Genomic DNA, 19,574 nt, shown 5'->3' on the forward strand with positions numbered 1-19,574 from the left:
TAGAGATTTGTTGTCAGAAATATTTCTTGGCCACCAAAATCCTAATTTATGAGAAGAAGACCTCAAATTTAACCTGGTATAGTGGTCATTTCTCTCCTGTATCACCTCAGTGTGCCCCCTTGGTCCCTTTAATCACCAATATCTCCATTGGAAACTGAGAAACTTACTTGAAATTGATCTTTTCTAAATCCATAGATAGTCAAACATATTTTAGAGTTATTTACTGAAGTTGACTGGCAAGAATATTCTAAATAATAATATGGTGGGGTTTTTAATATATCACCCAGCTGTGGAGCATTTATTTACTGAAACTACACAAACAAGCCTTTAAAATAGTGTCAACACCACCACGAAACAAGTTTGAACCCTTGATAGGATGGTTTGCATTACAGTGATGCACCTGGTGAGAAATCACAGTTATCAGGTTTCTAGTCCACTTAAGTTTCCAGTGAATCAGAGCACCGTGTGCAGACTTGTCAAATATTTGAGGAAACTTTGAAAGTCAATGTCTTTGCATTAAAATTGTCATCAATTCATTCTGTTTTCCTCCAATACCCACAATAAGGATTTTGATAACACCTACTCCCTTGTTAGGATCATGAATCTTGATTGAGTTAAAGCAGTAGTTTCATGCTTCATCTCCTCCACAGACTTCACAGGCAAAGTGACTCTCTAAGAGTCCTCTGGGCAAAACAAATGAAGTTGTCCTTCTTTTTGGATTTAATACTTGAGTCTCATCATCTCTTGCAAAATCAGAGTCTCAGACCCTTAGCTAAATAGCCCTGGTTCTGGGAAAAAAAGTGGTTTTTTCCAGAAAAAAAGAATTCTCCCAACTAGCAGAACATTCCCCAGCTCTTCCTCGGCCCAGAAATGAAAACATGTTGCTATTTATTTGATAAATATCAATCCTAAGGCCCTGTTTAAATATCATGTCTACTCTATACAACGTAGCATATCCATCTAAATAAATACTGCTTGAGAGTTCAGTTTATCAAGTTTCAATAGAGCACAAGATTGACATTAATCTGGAGACCCACAGGACCTGCTTTTGAGACTTAGCTCTGCCACTAACTAACTACCTGTGTGACTTGGTGATAAGCATCCTCTCTTACAATAACGGTAACCCAGTAGAAGCCATCGTATCTGAGACAGTCAGCATAAAATGTGCTAGTTCCAAAGACATACTTTTTGGCTTCAAATCTTAGCTCATCCACTTGCTACTTTGCAGATTACTTAACCTCTCTGTGCATGTAAAATGGGGATAAATAGTACCAATTTCAAAGAGTTGTCACGTAGATTAAATGAATCAGTACGTGTAAGGTAAGGTATTTAGATCATTGCCTGGTATACTCAAAAATGTTAACTTTAAAAAAAATTTTTTTGGTTGATTTGTTAATTAGGGGAGAAAGCTAAAGAGGAGAATCAAAATGAGCATTTCTACTTATTCACTCAGGAGTGCTCATTAACAAAGTTCTAAAATGGCAGTGAACTGAAATTGCTGACTTCTTAATAGGAATTTCTTCTGTCAAGTAATGAAACATTAGTAGATTTTTCCTTTTCCAGAATGCTTTGGAGCCACTGTATATTCCTGCCAACAGTTGTGCGTATTGACACATTTTCAAGGAAAGAGCCATCCCTTGATCTCTTGATATTAATTAACTATCATATTTGGACAGGGTTGATTTTAGGTTAGACAACCGTTTTTTTTTTTCTTTGTAATTTCTTACCAGGCACTTTTTTTCCCTGAATGAACCCCCTCTATTGGTGTCGATAAATTTCAGTTGACTATGTGCCAAAATTACTCTCCCCATTTACTTGTTTTTAGTGACATTTTGAGATGCAGTCTCTACAACAGATACCAGGTCTGTCAGAATACTTGTCATCAGTCATTGGTGTCTTGGTTAAAACTTTATTCAGGAATTGAGCTTTCCAGTATTTATAGAACATTCCAGTATCTTCATTACTTCACTTGGAATAACCTCTCTCCCTACACATTCTATAATCCAGATTATCAATCACCTCTTATGTCTCATATCATAGTTATTACCATACTTTGAAGAAGTTTGGACTTATTTTCTCAGATGCCTTAGTTTTCGAGGATACTTACTAGTATTAAATGGCAACCTCTACCTCTCTTTCTAATTTATAGTTCTTTCTCTGGCTTCTCCTTTAGTTATAAGCTTCTCCTTTTTATACTCACTCTTAGCATTGCATTGGAAACTAGTGGAAACTGAGCCAACCAGTTATAACACCCAGAAGTGATCCTACTGATGGGGCTAGCACCTGAGGAGGCAGCAGGTCTATGGCCTCCTGTGAGGTTCTGGAAAAGAAAATCTTCTGTTGCTGTCTAATGCAACAACCTCAGTGAACCAAGCACACTGATAAGCAATTATGGCCTTTTGAATGGCATTTATTTTTTCAGACTCTATTTGAAAACATTGGGGTTTTTTTCCTCCATGATTATTTTCTTGCTTCTGTCAGAAAATGTTGACAGCACAGCCGGTCATACTGGGATTGGTTCTACTAGGGAAAAAAATACTGAATACACCATTTAATCTCCAAGGGGGAAAAATCTTAAACTTAATGGAAATAATTTATTTTATTGACTTCATTTTTTTTGTTTTAGGTACTGCCAATATATAAGGCTATTTTGTACCTTAATTTTTTTTGAGAGCCATGAGAAATATAGATTCTATATTCTTACATGTATTCTCAAGCACCATATGGAAACACTGTTCCTAGATCTGTAGCATATTTCTTACTCTGGTGTCTGCTAGTATATGTGCCAAATTAAAATTAACAGTTATCACAGATATCCCTTACTTTTCTGGAAAGCAGAGTTGATTTTAATGTGTGCTAAAGTGAATCTGATATATCTACTTACATTTTTAATCAACCCAATATTTTTTTAATGACTGTTAAGTTACCACTGAGTTGCTAAGGAACTCTATAAAACTGCAGTTATGGAAAAAATTTCCCAAATGCCAGATTTGGTCACGTCAGGAATTTAAGGAAATTAATTTACTCTTTCAAGATAACTGGTACTTTTTTTTTTCCTTTAAACCATTTGTAAGTATACAATTCAGTGGTATTAAGTACATTCATAATGTTATACAGCTATCACCCCTATCCATTTTCAGAACTTTTTCATCATCCCAAATAGAAACTCTTTGACCATTGAGGAATAATTCCCCATCTTTCCTCCCCTCAGCCACTGGTAGTCACCATTCTACTTTCCGTCTCTCTGAGTTCCCCTATTCTAGATATTTAATATAAGTGGAATCATCTAATATTTGTCCTTTTGTGTCTGGCTTATTTCACTTAGCATAATCTCTCAAGATTCATCCATGTTGTAGCATGTATCAGAATTTCATTTTTTTATGGCTAATTCCATTGTGTGTGCATATACCATGTTTTGTTTATCTATTCATCTGTCACTGGACACTTGGGTTATTCCCATCTTTTGACTATTGTGAATAATGCTGTTATGAACATTAGTGTAAAAGTTTGAGTCCTTTCTTTCAATTCTTTTAGATATATATGTAGGTGTAGAATTGCTAGCTTGTGTGATAATTCTGTGTTTAACATTTTGAGGAACCACCAAACTGCTTTCCATAGCAGCTGTGTTGTTTTACATTCCTGCCAGAAATGCACAAGGGTTCCAATTTTTCCACATCCTCCCCAACACTTATTTTCCATTTTTTTAATAGTAGCCATCCTAATGGGTATGAAGTAGAATTGATGCATTCTTAACGTAGTCAGATGTTACTTCTTAGTTTATAAGACTACTGAGTCTGTAGGTGTGTCTTCTTGACAACTTAAACTTTGCAAATATGATCTTTGTTTAAAATAACACATGATAATGGATAATGATGATGGTGATGGCACCTACAGATTAGGTTTTTCTCCCCCATAATGATATTCTATTAACTGTAATAATTAGCTTTGTACTACAGAATATAGCATCATACTGAATTAAAATAATTTGTAAAGTCTTTAGGCCCTTTTTAATGTTTCATTTTTATATAGCTATAGAAAGAACATAAAATTAGGTTACAAATGATAAATTGACATGTTTTTATTTATTTGAATCAAAATTTGCCGAATTCCAATGAAACAGAAAATTGGAATTTGTGAAACTCAAAAGTAAATTAGATTGCCCTGGCTATTACTTGGGGATTCAGAGGTAAAAGTAATGACAAGAAGGGGTTGTAAAACAATATTTCTCAAACTTTATCTTTCTTTTTTTTTTTTAAGATTTTATTTTTCCTTTTTCTCCCCAAAGCCCCCCCGGTACATAGTTGTATTTTTTCTTTTTAGTTGTGGGTCCTTCTAGTTGTGTCATGTGGGACACCGCCTCAGCATGGCCTGACGAGTGGTGCCATGTCCGCACCCAGGATCCAAACCAGCAAAACCCTGGGCCGCCGAAGTGGAGCATGTGAACTTAACCACTTGGCCATGGGGCCAGCCCCTCTCAAACTTTAAAATGCAGAAGAGTCATGTGGTAATTTTGATAAAATGCAGGTTCTAGTCAAAGGTCTCATGGGGCCTGCTCTTCTGCATGTTTAAACAAGCTCCAGAGTAATGGCAATGCTGCTAGCCACACTTTGAGTTGCAAGAATTTAAAGTATTAATGAGAACAGAAGCTAATTGGTAAAAATATTTTACAGCTCTTAAGGCATGCAAAACTAAATTATCAATATTAAATAATCTATTTGGAACTTTTTAAAATGTATAAATGAATGTACTGATTTAAAAAAACCTGATTTGGTAGTATCAAGCTTTGGAATCATGTTTTCAGTTCCTCTATTGAAATGCTTCATCTTTCAGTAGTCACTGTGCCTCAGTTTTCTCAACTTTGAAACTGGCAGAGTACTTCCCATCTATTCTTTTACCTTGATGTTGATGAAGAATATTTTAAAATTGCCTTTTCTGTGTTTTCTTCTTTAGGGAGTGCCTTGGTGAAGCACATGAGCCTTGTGACTGCCAAACGTGGAAAAACTGGTTGCAAAAAATAACTGAAATGAAACCAGAAGAACGTAAGAAGAATTTTAGATAGCTATGCTACGTATTTTCTAATAGCATGCAAAATATAATGTGGTCATATTTCTTAGAGTCTTCACTTAAGAAGTTCTCAGGTTTGTTAATGCTAGGCTCCTCTGTTTAAAATCACCCCTCTAAGCAACATCCTTTTGGAGATCACGGGGGTTTTGCAAGGGGGAATCATAGACAGGTTCCATGTTTCTGACTGACTTGTTTTCTAGCCTAAGATAAACCCAGTAAACAGGGGTCACATTTAAGCCCCACTCCTACAGCTCTTCCCTTTTATCCTTGGCTGGCCCACCTAGCTTTTCTGTACTTTATGGGAAGAAATGTATGATCTGTAGTGGGAGGAAGCTTCTTATTTCCCTGGAAGCTTCCAGAGGAGGATGAGACAAGTTAATTTCTTGCTATTATGTGGTTCCGTAGATTTACTTATATTGAATGCCATGTCTGTAACTATTTTTACTGAGACTTCTGCAAGTACATTATCTCTGTTAATCCTCACAGAAATGCTATGAGATTGATGTTAATAATCCCTTTTTACAGATGAGGAAGCTAACACTTAGGTTGGATTGAGTGATACAGGGCATGTGCCTGGTAAACAGAATGGGTTTGAATTAACCTTCCTAATAGCAATTCCTGCATTTATCAAGTAACCATATCTGCTTTGCAATAATTTCTCATCCCCTGAAGTGTTTTATGACTGCTGTTTTCTTTCAAGTTAATATAAATCAAAATTAGTTTAGTTTTTTTAACTTTTAGATAATGGATTTAGTTTGAGATATTGCAAATCAGGATTGAGAATTCACTCAATGAATCTACACTTATTATGAGCAAAGCAAGTAAGAAAGATGATGCCGGCCTTCAAAGAGTGCAGAGGCTAGAAGGGAAGCAGTCAGATCTTTACACTGTCTTATGATAACTAATATAGTTGGGTAAAGATGAGAGTACAAAAACAAAAACTAAATCAGGTCGGGAGGGTGTGTCAGAGAATCCTCCTGAAAGCAGTAAGCTATGAATTGGGTTTTAGCATATCTGCAGAGGCAAGGATGTAGCAGGTATTCCTGTCAGCAGCTGAAGTGACACTGGGAGTGATTGGCTGGCAGGTGTGAGACCTTAAAGACTTGCGTTATATCGGGCAATATACTGTTATCTGGGAGCTGATCCTCAGCATTTTAGATTCACGAGATTCATTTTGTGCACTGACTCAGGGTAGTTCAGATCCATGAGGAAGAGACTGCTGTGTAAATCAGAATACCAGTTTATTAATTGATAATGAGGGAGGTACCTTTCACGTGATCAGAAACTTCACGTTCCTTATCCAGGAGCAAAGGGAATAGATAATCTTAGGATATTTTATGACAAGGTCTGATTAAATACTTCTCACTTATAAATTCATCATTTAACCAATAATATTTTTTTCAGAGTATCTGCTAAGTGCGAGGTACTTCCCAAATCAAAAACACCTGTATAGATTGTTCTTGTTCCCCAGGTTCATTGTGTCTCTCTTGAATGCCCGGCATAGCTTGCCATTGCTCTCTTGACACCCACACATTTTCCCTATTTCCCTGATGTGTATTGGTCTGTATATGTGTGTGAGTTTCATAAATAGATTAATCTCATTATCCTGTAACTCCTTTGAACATGGTAAGACAATTAGATTTTGCTTTTTTTCCCCTGCTTCTCACACCTAGAAATATCTATATTTCTGTTAGAGAAGCTTGCTATTGCCCACCTACCTACATTGCTTTATACATTTCTATGGAGCTTAAAGTCAAGGTCCATGGGAAAAATTTGCAAGAGAATAGGCTGGAAAGGTGGGTGTTGCCAGATTGTGAGAGTTCTTGCCAAATTATCTGAGTTTATCCTATTAACAGCATAAGCTATAGAATGCATTTTTTAAGTAGGGAAGTGGCATGAACAGAGATGTTTTTATGCAGATAACTGATGATTAGGCAGGGTAGACTGAAGGAGAAACAGACCAGAAGTAGGAAGAGGAATTTTTAGTTTGGATGGGAAAGTAGATCATGATGTCATTGGTCAACTTGGGAAATTCAAAAGTAGAAGTAACTTTCAGGGGAAAATAATGAATTTTGTTGTGGACATTTGAATTTGAGGTAGTTGCAGGATGTGTGTGGAGATGTCTAGTGGGAATTTAGAAGTATTTGTCTGCAACTCAGAGAAGATACTGAGAAAACTTAGGAGTAACTTGTTGCTTTTAAACGATATCTTCATTATGTATTTAACATTTATTGAGTGCTATTTTATGTTAGAATACAGAAATAAGAGGCCCTGTATGCTCTTGAAATGTACGTTTTAGAGATGGACACAGCTATATAGAAAACTACGAAACAAGAGGATTATAAATGCTATGAGAGAACAATGTGCCTGTTTCACATTGTAAGGGAGGGGAGGGACAAAGGAGGAAGAGATCAGTTCTCTCCAAGAGAGGGTTAGGAAAAGCTTCTTCAAAGAATTGATGCATAAGCTGCATTTTGAAAGCTGATCTTCTTCACAGAGACCAGAATAGGAAGGACATTCCAGGCCTAGGGTGAAGCAGGGCTGTGAAGCAGCATGGCATATTCAAGGACTGTAAATAAGTCAGTACACCCAGGGTAAAGGAAGGTGCAGAAAGAGATGAGACTTCACAGGCAGAAGTCCAAATCGTGTGTCAAGGGTGGGGGTTCTATTCAGTGCTGGGAGATCTGACTTTATCTTGAAAAACTGAAAAGGAATTTTTAGTAGGAGAGTGATGACTGAAGATGCTTACTTAAAAGGTCACTCAGGCGGAAGTATGGATGATGAATTAAGGTCTATTCAGATAATATGTAAGAACACCGTTTCTGAGACAACTTCAGAATGTCCAGATGAGAGGACATGAGGACTTGAACAAGACAGAGGCAGTGCAGATGGGAGAGGAGAGATGATACAGGAGAGTTAAGATGTAATTTTATTAAGTTGTATATCGAGTATACTTACCGGTTGCCTAGATAATGCACCACAAGAAGTAATTAGTACAGTATATGATTTAATTCTTGAGTAGAAAATGGCCAGAGTGTCTGATTTTGAGATATAAAGCAAGTATTTTGAAATGGATGATTATTTTTAGTTATCCCTTATCGTTATAAAATTGGATCAATCATTCTGTACCCACTAGTAAGTTTTTACCAGGGAAGGAGAGGGAAAACGACCTGGCTAGTAAGCACAAATTATTGGTGGGACTGTGACAGAATATCCTTGCATATGGTAATGATCCTGATAATGAGGACAGAAAAGAAATAGAAGAACTAGAAAATGGTATATATGGTGTATACATGGTTACTTCTAGCGGCCAGAGATAGGGAGACATCAGTTAAAAACTGAAGAGCAGAGCACTCTCAGAGTCCCAAATAGGATTTTAATTCAGAAAGATGGAAGAACTCTAGAAAACTGGACAGGAGGCAGTGAGTGAGGACACCTGAGAAGAGGTCTGCCAGAGAAGGAGCCAAAGGCAAGACTGCAGGGAAAATTCCCAGTTGCTGTGGAAAACCTAGGAGTGTTCTCACTGTCTTCCATACTGAAAGGTGGTGACCTGTCGACTACTATTAATGGCCACTTAAGTTTGTGAAATTTAGAGTGAGGCTTAAAGCAAACAAGAATAGGCCAACTGTCATACTTAAGTAGAACATAATCATTAAACCTACAAAAGTGATATTTCAAAGAAGAAAAGTATGATTAAATGCTTTGTTGAGTTTGCGTATTACTTTGGCTCATAGTCACGTATCTTTGGCATAAGCATTTTCAACCAATCTTCTAGATTCATAAGATAGTTTCTCCCTTATGCCCAGTTTTCAGTCTTTGAATTATGAGACTCAAAAGGAGTGACAAAATCTGGTTAATGAGAAAAAGTATTAGAAAATATAATGAGGTCAGTTCAAAGAATTATTTCCATATAAAGGTTCAATACTGTTTTTAAGCACTAAAACTGCCTCTCTTGTGTCTAATCAGAGCAGGAGGAAGGAATGATTGTATTTTCTGTGAAATGGTGGTTAATTTATGAAATTTTCAGACCAGTTTTTCATGGTACATACTCAGTAAATGGTTGTTGAATAGAATTCAAATAGTCTTTTTAAGAATTCAGTCTTTAAAAGCAACTTTGTTTTCACTTGCATACATGTTGACTCTACTAATAGAGCTTAGATTCTGTTATACTCTAATACCTGACTAAGTGAAGTTAACATTTCTTACAAAGAGACCTAAACAAATTAGATTATTAAGGAAAGAAGATCAAGATACAATAGACATATAACTGAAGTGAAGGGAAGAATCTGGAACTCAGTAGGGGTGAAAAAGATTCATCAGGTAAATTGAAGGCAGATAAGGTATTGCAGATATTAAGAACAGATGTATGAAATGTTCATGTTCAGAACACTGGAAGTGAAGACATTTTTTCCAGCACAAGTTTTTGTTGTAGTAATCGTTATTTTCTGAGCATGATTTACTTCATGCAATCCACTAGCATGCAGTTAGAAACTAGCTTTCTCTTAAAGGGTGGGAGGGAAAAAAACTGTGATGTTGCAGGCCACACAGCTGCTTTGTTTTAGTGGCTTTGTGCTTTATTTATTATAACAATGGACAATAAAGGTCATAAGAATATGTGAGAGCCTCTGAGCTAAAAATAATGTTGATGCTGAAGGGAGGAGAAAGGCCACTACTTTCAAATAAAAATTAGACTAAATTGTATTTAGTGATTAGGTTTTATAGCAATAAATACTGTTTGTAAACAGCATTATTGCCACAGCTTGATCTTATTAGCCATATATATAGTAAATTCCTTCTGAAATTCTTGTTCTCCACCAAATTATCTCAAAATTCTCTCTGCTGACACACTAAACAAACAATCTTCTACCAAATGGGTTTAGAACTGTAGTGGCATCTGCTCAGTTCATTACTGCTATTGTTTCTCTCTGCTAGTAGAATTGAAGACCAGTACTTTACAGTCCAGCAGTAGCTGCTGTTCTGTTGTTGACACAGACTTAAGTAGGTAGGCACCTGGGGTTCCTTGCAGCACGATGGCCCCATTCCTCCACTGCTAGACTCCATTAAAGGGCCACTCCTGGTGCTCAGCTCTTCCAGTTCATATACAGAGCCACTTCCCAGGGGTCAGTCAGCCCAAACCTTTGACCCCCTTCCCTCTCCAGGGATTTATATCTGGGAGTTGGGTAACTTTTCCTTTTAAACTTTAAAACTCAAAGAGTCTGATTTCTCAGCTTCTTTCTACTGAGGGCTAACCCCTTTCCCACCCTTCTGAGAGGACTGGCACATAATCAAGCCCTTGATTGAATGGGCCACTTTCAATTATTCCAAAGTGATTTTCGGACATGTCTTTCAGTAAAGAAAACATAGGGCTTCCCTGTGCACTTAGAGATAAAAAAGAAAAGAAAATGGGCCAGCTCGAGGGTGTAGTGGTTAAGTTCGTGCACTCTGCTTCGGTGGCCCAAGGTTCACAGGTTCGGATCCCGGATGCGGACCTAGCACTGCTCATCAAGCCTCACTCTGGAGGCATCCCACATAAAACAGAGGAAGACTGCCACAGATGTTAGCTCAGTGACACAATGTTCCTCAAGCAAAAAGAGGAAGATTGGCAATGGATGTTAGCTCAGAGCCAATCTTCCTCACAAAAAAAAAGAAAGAAAACAAAACAAAACAAAGTTGGTTACTGACATTCTTGCAGGAAAAAATAACTTTTTCTTTTTCTGCGAAAGATTCACCCTGAGCTAACATCTGTTACCAATCTTCCTCTTTTTTTTACCCCCCCAAAGCCCCAATACGTAGTTGTATATTCTAGTTGTAAGTCCTTCTAGTTCTTCTATGTGAGTCGCCACCACAACATGGCTACTCATTGACGAGTGGTGTGGCTTTGTGCCTGGGAACCGAATCCAGGCCACTGAAGTGGAGCGCGCCAAACTTCAACAACTAGGCCATTAGGACTGGCTCAATAATTTTTTAATTGTGCATCTAGAACTCTCTCCAGCCCCTAACTCTCTCCACTGGGGGCCAGGGGGAAGTTTATAGAATGTAAAATTTAGAATCTTTAAAAACCATGGCATTCCTTAAGATTACAGATCTCAAATTGTAGTAGCATAAATTGAGTTTAAAATGATGAAGAGTATGAGGATAGTGTGGGGATAGAGGGTGGGAAAAGCTTAGCAAGTAGAAAGTAGTCAAATCATGAAGGGCTTTGTAATTTTTGCTAAAGCAATTTGATTTTATCTTGTAGTCCATTGTAGTCATTGGGGAGCAGCTAAAGGATTTAAAGGACGTTTGTATTTTAAAAAGATCACTATGGGGCTGGCCCCATGGTCGAGTGGTTAAGTTCGTGAGCTCTGCTGCAGGCGGCCCAGTGTTTCGTTGGTTCGAATCCTGGGCGCGGACATGGCACTGCTCATCAAACCACGCTGAGGCAGAGTCCCACATGCCACAACTAGAAGGACCCACAACAAAGAATATACAACTATGTACCGGGGGGCTTTGGGGAGAAAAAGGAAAAGAATAAAATCTTTAAAAAGATCACTATGGGCTGTAGAGTGGTGGTTGGGGCAGGGAGAAGCAGCTGGGGAGATAGGTTGGTTTCCTATGTTGTAATCGTCTAGGCAAGAGGTTTGGAGAACCCCTAGCTAAATCAATAAGAAGTGGGAATGGAGAGGAGATAGATATGAAAGAGAAAGAGTTAGATCAATGGAATGCAGTGGGTGAAGGAAAGAGGAGAGTGTCCAAGATTATCCTGTTCCTGCATTGACTCTGGGTAGAGGATCATATCATTTACCAGGGTGAGATAGAGGAAGGAGCAGGTTTAAAAGTGATTAGTTTTAGACATGTCACATTGGATTCATTTTTAGTTTATCTGAAATAATCTTGGGTAAGAAGTTGATATTTCAATATAATCTTCCTGTTTTTTTACTGTGATGAAGAGTTTCTGGTAATTATGTTTGCAGCCGGCCTATTTAAGAAATTATTGTCTAGGGGCCAACTCAGTGGTGTAGTGGTTAAGTTCATGCCCTCCTCTTCAGCGGCCCTAGGTTTGCCAGTTCAGATCCTGGGCATGGACCTACACACCGCTCATCAAGCCATGCTGTGGCAGCATCCCACATAGAGCAACTAGAAGCACTTACAGCTAAGATACACAACTATGTACTGGGGTTTTGGGGAGAAAAAAGAAAAAAAAGAGGAAGATTGGCAACAGATATTAGCTTAGGGCAATCTTCCTCAACAAAAAATCATACAAGAAATTATTGTCTAAAGTAACCATTCTTTCTATAATTTTCTTTGATGCAATAGTTATTTTAAACAGAGAATAATACAATGCTTTTTTTCTTTACTGTGCTTTTTTTCTTCCCCAGTTTATTTGGACACAACTTCAGGGAGAAATCTTTAAATCATATTTCTTAAATAGCATTTTGGAATATAGTTCCTTATCCTATAATTATGCTATTCAGAATGAAGCGGTTTAAAAACTTTGCCATAGATCCTAGTAGGCAAATAAATATATGATTAAAATTGAGAGACAACCTGCAAAGAAAACTTTCAGGTTTTTTCCACCTGCAATTGTACACTAAATCATTTATTTTTGTGTTTGTTCTTAATATCCCAAAGTTGTAGGAGTTAGTGAAGCTTATGAGGATGCTGCCAATTGTCTCTGGTTGTTAACTAACTCCAAGCCTTGTGCTAACTGTAAGTCTCCAATACAGAAGAATGAGGGGTGCAATCACATGCAGTGTGCTAAGGTAAGAAGTTTAAGAGGAGTGTGCATGCTTTGCAGATGGAATCTTAATTTGATTGTTAATCCAAAGAAGAAATGCTAAAGGCATAAAGTCTTGTTGAGTTTCAGGTGAATTCTAGAAGATTGCATTCTGCATTCTTTGTTGAATAACATAAATGTTGATTTATATTACTAAATTTGACACTCATAGTGAATGTTAAAAATAAGGGTAAGAGTTCAATGGTATTTGGCCAGAAGATCAGAAATGCCTGAGTCCTTCATTGCCAGTCACCTCCTCCATTGAGGACGCTGAGAGAGTTTTGTGTATATATAAATAATAATGTTAAACGATTAAGCACTACTCTATATAGATCTCTTGCAAAGCTGGTTTTGGAGCACACAGCACAGACTCAAGGCCCAAGCCAGGCCCCAGGCAATCTCCCTAAGTCCAAACCTAAATCTTAGAGTCTACTTGTAGGTGTCTATAATAAAGGTACCCAAAGCACTGGGCAAACTTTAGGTCAGCTAATGAAACCATCAATTCAATAAGTAATACATTACTATATTGAAAATGAAAATACCAACGAAGATCTATGTGGCTGAAAAATAACTAATATAAATAACTACTGTTAGACGACTACCCTCTTGACTTAGTTGCATAGAAATAAACTACCATATTTAACACCAATATTCTGGAATTAGGTTAATAGTATTTTATTAATCCACACCTACATTTATAAACATTTTTGTTTTAAAATTGTAATGATATTCCAATTTTTTCCCTTTTCATTGGAAGTGCCATCTATATATAAAAAATAATTATTTGAACCAGCCCTGATGGCCTAGTGATTAAAGTTTGGCACACTCTGTTTCAGCGGTCCAGGTTCAGTTCTCAGGTGCAGAACCACACCACTTGTCTGTCAGTAGCCATGCTGTGGTGGCAGCTTATATAGAAGAACTAGAAGGACTTACAATTAGAGTATAAAACTATGTACTGGAGGTTTGGGGAGGGGAAAACAAAAGAGAGGAAAATTGGCAACAGATGTTAGCTCTGGGTGAATCTTTCCTAGCAAAAAAATAAGGATAATTTAAAAAGTAATAATACAAAAGAGTGACATCAGTATCATGGCGGCATGAGCTCGTCCCTTAGTCTCTCCCCGCTAAGATACAACAAAAAGAACATTCATAAACCGATGGAGGACATTCACACAACACAATAGATGTCTAAGAGATTCCCACAACCATACATCTGAAGGTGAGAGTGCTGGACCCCACCAGGAGGCAGTGAAAAGAGGTAAGTGGATCTCTCTCTCTTGAGCAGCAGCAATCTAGGGTGCAGGACTTTGTGTGGCAGCCAGCCCGCAATCCTGAGACGAGACGGGGGAAAAAGGCAGCCCTCTACTGGAACGCTTGCTGTCAGAGTTGCCTCTCAGCCTGTGGGAATGCTCCACACCAAGGCAGTTAAGCAATTGCAAGGGTATCCACACCAAGCTGAGCAGCCCAGGTGGACAGATCATGCGTGCAGAGCAGGGGCGCAGGATCGCACATGTGAAAGAACCCCTGCCCCCATCCTTCCTGGTGCACCAGCTCAGCAGATTGGCCAGAGCAGAGCATCCCCACCAGAGCATCTGTGCCTACATGTGTAAAGCAGTAGCAGCCAGTGGGCAAACACAGACAGGCCTTGTCAGCCCAGCTTCTAATGGATAGGCACATCTGCCAAGGGTCACAGAGGGCTCAGAAAATACAGCTCCTGCCCCCCTGAGTGGTGACAGGTGGAATCTGTGACCAGATGCTACCACTATGCAATGGCACAAGTCCACCCTATCAAATAGCTAAAGAGGTATATTAAGACCCCAAACCAGAAGGAAAAAGTACCCAGAAATCAATCCTGAAGTCACAGAAATTTACAATCTAAATGACAGAGAATTCAAAATAGTTACCATAAAGAAACTCAGTGAGTTACAAGAAAACTCAGAAAGACAGTTTAATGATCTCAGGAATAAAACTAATGAACAGAGGGAGTTCTTCACAAAAGAGATTGAAACTATTTTAAAAACCCTAGAAATGTTGGAGATGAAAAACACAATAGCTGAGATAAAGAAAAATCCTTAAACAACAGAGCTGAAATACGGAGGATAGAATCAGTAATTTAGAGGACAGAAACATAGAAATGCTGCAGATGGAGGAGGAGAGAGAACTAAGACTAAAACGAAATGAAATTCTCTGAGAAATATCCAACTCAATTAGGAAATGCAACATAAGGGTTATAGGTATTACAGAAGGAGAAAGGAGCAGAGAGCTTCTTCAAGGAAATAATAGCTGAGAAGTTCCCAAACCTGCAGAAGGAGCTGGAATTACATGTAAATGAAGCTAATAGAACTCCTCATTACATCAATGTAAAAGACCTTCTCTAAGGCATATAGTAGTAAAACTGGCAAAAGTGAATAACAAAGAATATTAAGGACAGCAAGACAGAAGAAAATAACCTACAAAAGAACTCCTATCAGGCTTTCAGCGGATTTCTCAGCAGAAACCTTACAGGCTAGGAGAGAGTGGAATGATATATTCAAAATTCTGCAAGACAAAAACTTTCAGCCAAGAATAGTCCATCCAGTGAAACTGTCCTTCAGATATGATGGAGAAATAAAAAGTTTCCCAGATGAAAGCTGAGAGAGTTCATTGCCACAAGAGCCCCCCTACAAGAGATGATCAAGAAGGCCCTTATACCTAAAATGATAATAATTACTATTATCATTGAAAATTATTGAGAGAAGGACAATGTAATTTTTCCAATTTAGGATGTGAAGGAGATCACATAGTTAGGAAGATTCCAATAAGTATTATTTGAGTTTTAACCTTGAAACTAATGATCATTATTGTTATGACTTAAAAAATAATGGCAGTTACCAGATGATTTTTATAAGTTTATGTTACTATAAATTAACATAAGTGAATTGGTTTAGCGAGACAGTAATAATGATTTCCTATGAGACAAGAGGAAAACCCTACTACAGTGTTCTGAGCAAAATGCTCAAAAATGCTTATTAGCTGATCAGGCCAAAATTATTTGATTTATTTGTGGTCTTATCTTCAATATCTATATTAGTTTGATTTGTAAAGAAATACAAGTTGACGATAAAAATCAGCAGTTCGGCTACTAGCAAAAGCAGGATCCAACATTACCTTTAGGTATTTCCTTCATAGCACCTACCAGTAGTAAATACTTGATAAATATGTATTTAGTGAATGAATATTTTCATGAATTACTCAGGCTCGTGATATGAGGTAATTTATATTAAACAGATTTTGGTTAAGCTTCGGTTGCATTTAAAAGAAACATTTACGTATGTACCATGTAAATGTAGTAGTCTTGTGTAATATACCATTTGAAGTAAAGTAATTCTTATAACATAGAAGACACCTAGAAAGTAATGACCTTGCTACAGAAAAATGTTATACTTTTAGAGGTTTTTTTTAAATGTGAAGGTGGAACAACAGGTCATGTGTAATTGAATCCATATTGTATCATAATGACTAAATCTTAATATACTTTTATAATGCCTCAGTGTTGATTATGATTCAGTACACATTTTTTACTTTCTGGAATCAAATTGTTAAACATTTTTAAAGAATGACAAATTTGGCCCTATAAAAATAAGTTCATTTATTTCAAAACACTGTTTATTCTATTCATTTTCCTTTAGATAATTTTCAGGAGACTATTTAAATTGTGTATTCATATGCATTTTAAATCACTTAGTAATTTTCTTCATCTGACTCTGTATAAAACTGTATGCTTCAGCTAAAAAATAAAAATAATTAAAGTTCTATATTCTTTTTCTTATCATAGAATGTAAAATCTGACTGTTTTGTAGAAATTTTTGCTACTAATTCTGAGAAATAAATAGAGCTGTACTGAAGGGTGCTTGTATCAAATCAGGCACAAAGTTTGCTTATACCAGGCAACAAAAGAACTTGCATACTGTCAGAGCCTTGAAACAAGCCCACAATTTATCGTGGAAGGACATGTTTGTGAAAGGATAGATGAGCACAGAGACTTTAATTCAGCTCTCTGTCCATGACATATCAGGTAGAAAAAAAATCAGTAAAGATATAGAAGACAACATAATTACTAAAGTGTATCTGATTGCTGTATCTTCATACTCTGTATCCTGAAAATATGGATTATACCATCTTTTCAAGTACCCATGGAGCATTCACAAAAAAGTGACCATTGATCATCAAAGAAAATCTCAGTAATACTCCAGAAAATAGAAAATAGTATATGCAACATTCTCTGGTCATAATGGAATAAAATAAAACTATTGATAAAATTACAAAAGGCCTTTTTATTTGGAAATTTTAAATCTTTCAAACAACTCTTAAAAAAAAGTAAAAATGGAAATTAAAGAATTTCTAGAAAACTAGGATAATAAAAATACTATTTTATCAGAACCTGACGGTTATAGCTAACACAGTGCTCAGAAACATGCATAGCTTTATTCACTTAAAACATTACAAAATAAGGAATGAATTAAGGATATGACTCAAAAAATTAGAAAAACAAAATAAATTTGAAGAGAGCCAGAGGAAGGATTTAAAAATAAAAATCAGTGAGTAAAAACTGAAAAACAGTCCAACTAATAAACAAATCCAAAAAGTGGTTTTCTGAAGGAAACGTAAGATAAATCACTAAGCCTATATAAAAAACAAATGGGGGTAAGAGAGTTCAAATGCACAAAGAAATAATGGGAATAAACAAAGCAAACTAAACTAATAATAGCAGATAACTTTGCTCAATTCTTGCAGATAAATTTGAGCTTGTATTTGAAATGGATTGATTTTCTAAGAAAATATAATACATTAAAACTGACCCTAGAAGAGATATCCAGACAAATCTATTTTCACAAAAGAAAGACAGTATTTCAATGATCTCCCCTATTTAAAGCATTAGACCCTGACAGTTTCACAATAGAATTTTATCAAGCCTTTAAAGAATAGGTAATTCCAGTGTGATTTTAAACTTTCTGGGAGTAAAAGAAAAAAGGGAAACTTTCAAAGTACAGTATCATTATAAAATGAATACAATCCTGATACCAGCACTTGACAAGATTTTAAAAATTAAAAGAAAACTGTTGATCAGTCTTACTTATGAATAACAATGCATAAGTCCTAAATAAGATATTAGAGGAGGAAACCCACAAATGTTAACAAATGTAATACAACAGAGTACATTAAAAGAGAATTGACTGTCTATTATGCCTCAATTAAAAAAAATCTTTTTAATGAAAAAAGAGTAATTGATCATGTCCAACATATTGCAGGAATACAAGAATGGTTTGCTATTTAAAAAGCTATTGCTGTACCTCATCTTGTTAGTAGATCCAGGGAGATAAATCATATCTGTTTTCTGTAAATGCTAAAAAGGCATTTGGCAAAAAATCAACAACCATTGTTTATAAGACACTCAAAGAAATAGGAATAAATGAAATCTTCCTAGTATGATAAAAAGAAATCTGCTTCAGTCCAAAAGTTAGCATGATATTTAGTGGGGAAACTCGAGGTACTCTCACTAAAATCAAGAACAAGTATGCTGTCCATCACAAATATTATTAACATTGGAGTAGATAGACCAGTCAACATAATTAGACACTAGAAAAAAATTAAAGATGTAAAAATTAGAAATGAAGTGATAAAATTATCATTTTTTGCAGATAGCATGATTGTATACCTATAAAACCCACAAGAATCAATTGAAAAACTACTACAAACAACAAGAGTTCAATTAACTACTAAAGTACAAAATTAATATGCAGAAAGTAATAGCCTTCATGCATACCAACAACATCCAGATAGAGTATATACTGAAAAAGAAGACCCCATTTATCTAGAAAGAAACTTAAGAAATGTACAAGACTTATATGAAGAAAATTTTAAGACCCCTATCTGTAGGACACAAAAGATGACAAATGAAGTTCTTGGATAGAAAGAGTCCATCAAAAATACCAGCAGGTTTTGTTTTTGTATCTAGATAAGCTAATTCAAATACACATGGAAAAATAAAACCAGAATAGCTAGAAAATATCTGGAAAAGAACAGTGGGGAGGAACTAGACTTGTCAAATAGTAAGCCATATTATAAAGTCTCAGTGATTAAAACAGCATGGTACTGGCACATGAATCTACAGATCAATGAAACAGAATAGAAAGAAAGCCCAGAAAATAGACACACATACGTGGGAATTTAGTAGATGGTAAAGGAGGCACCTCCAGCTCTATGTTGAGAAACACGGACTGTTCAATAAATGATATTGAGGCAACTGGCCAGCTGCGTGGAAAAAAATAAAGTTGAAATCATACTGCATACTCTATACCCAGGTAAATTCCGAACAGTTCAAAGATTTAAATGTTTTAAAAATAAAACAAACCATAAATGTACCAGAAGAAAACATAGACTTGGACTGGGAAGATCTTTCTGACTCAAAATCCATAAGCATAAAAACAAGGATGTATTTTCATACTGGAATGCTCTTATTTTTGGCATTGTCTGCTAATTATGGTAATAAAGTGAAAATTTCTAAAATATAAGAAACAGGTTTTATGTCAGCTGTTCTACTTAGAGACCTTTTAAACTTGTTCCCAGTTTCAAAACCAATTTCTCAAAGTCACCAGAAGTATTCAAATAGTCTGGTGGAGCTTTATTGACCAAAGTAAATTTACCGTGCACTTGAAAAATGAAACATTTGTCAGTATCTGTTATTATGATTTGGAAAGAATATCGTATTGATATTTTT

At 36.3% G+C, this 19,574-nt stretch overlaps 1 protein-coding gene across 4 annotated transcripts in view; it reads left to right on the forward strand.

The window, feature by feature from the left end:
* The window catches only part of ANKIB1 (ankyrin repeat and IBR domain containing 1), a 135,507-nt gene that overhangs the window by 101,512 nt on the left and 14,421 nt on the right, over positions 1–19,574 (forward strand). For all 4 annotated transcript variants that reach the window (XM_014842944.3, XM_014842945.3, XM_070508332.1 and 1 more), the window contains 2 exons: positions 4,951–5,039; positions 12,676–12,806. In XM_014842944.3, coding sequence (XP_014698430.1) covers positions 4,951–5,039; positions 12,676–12,806 — 220 coding nt within the window. The remainder of the gene's footprint in view (positions 1–4,950; positions 5,040–12,675; positions 12,807–19,574) is intronic.

This window comes from Equus asinus, chromosome 1, assembly GCF_041296235.1.
Source record: "Equus asinus isolate D_3611 breed Donkey chromosome 1, EquAss-T2T_v2, whole genome shotgun sequence".
NCBI lineage: Eukaryota > Metazoa > Chordata > Mammalia > Perissodactyla > Equidae > Equus > Equus asinus.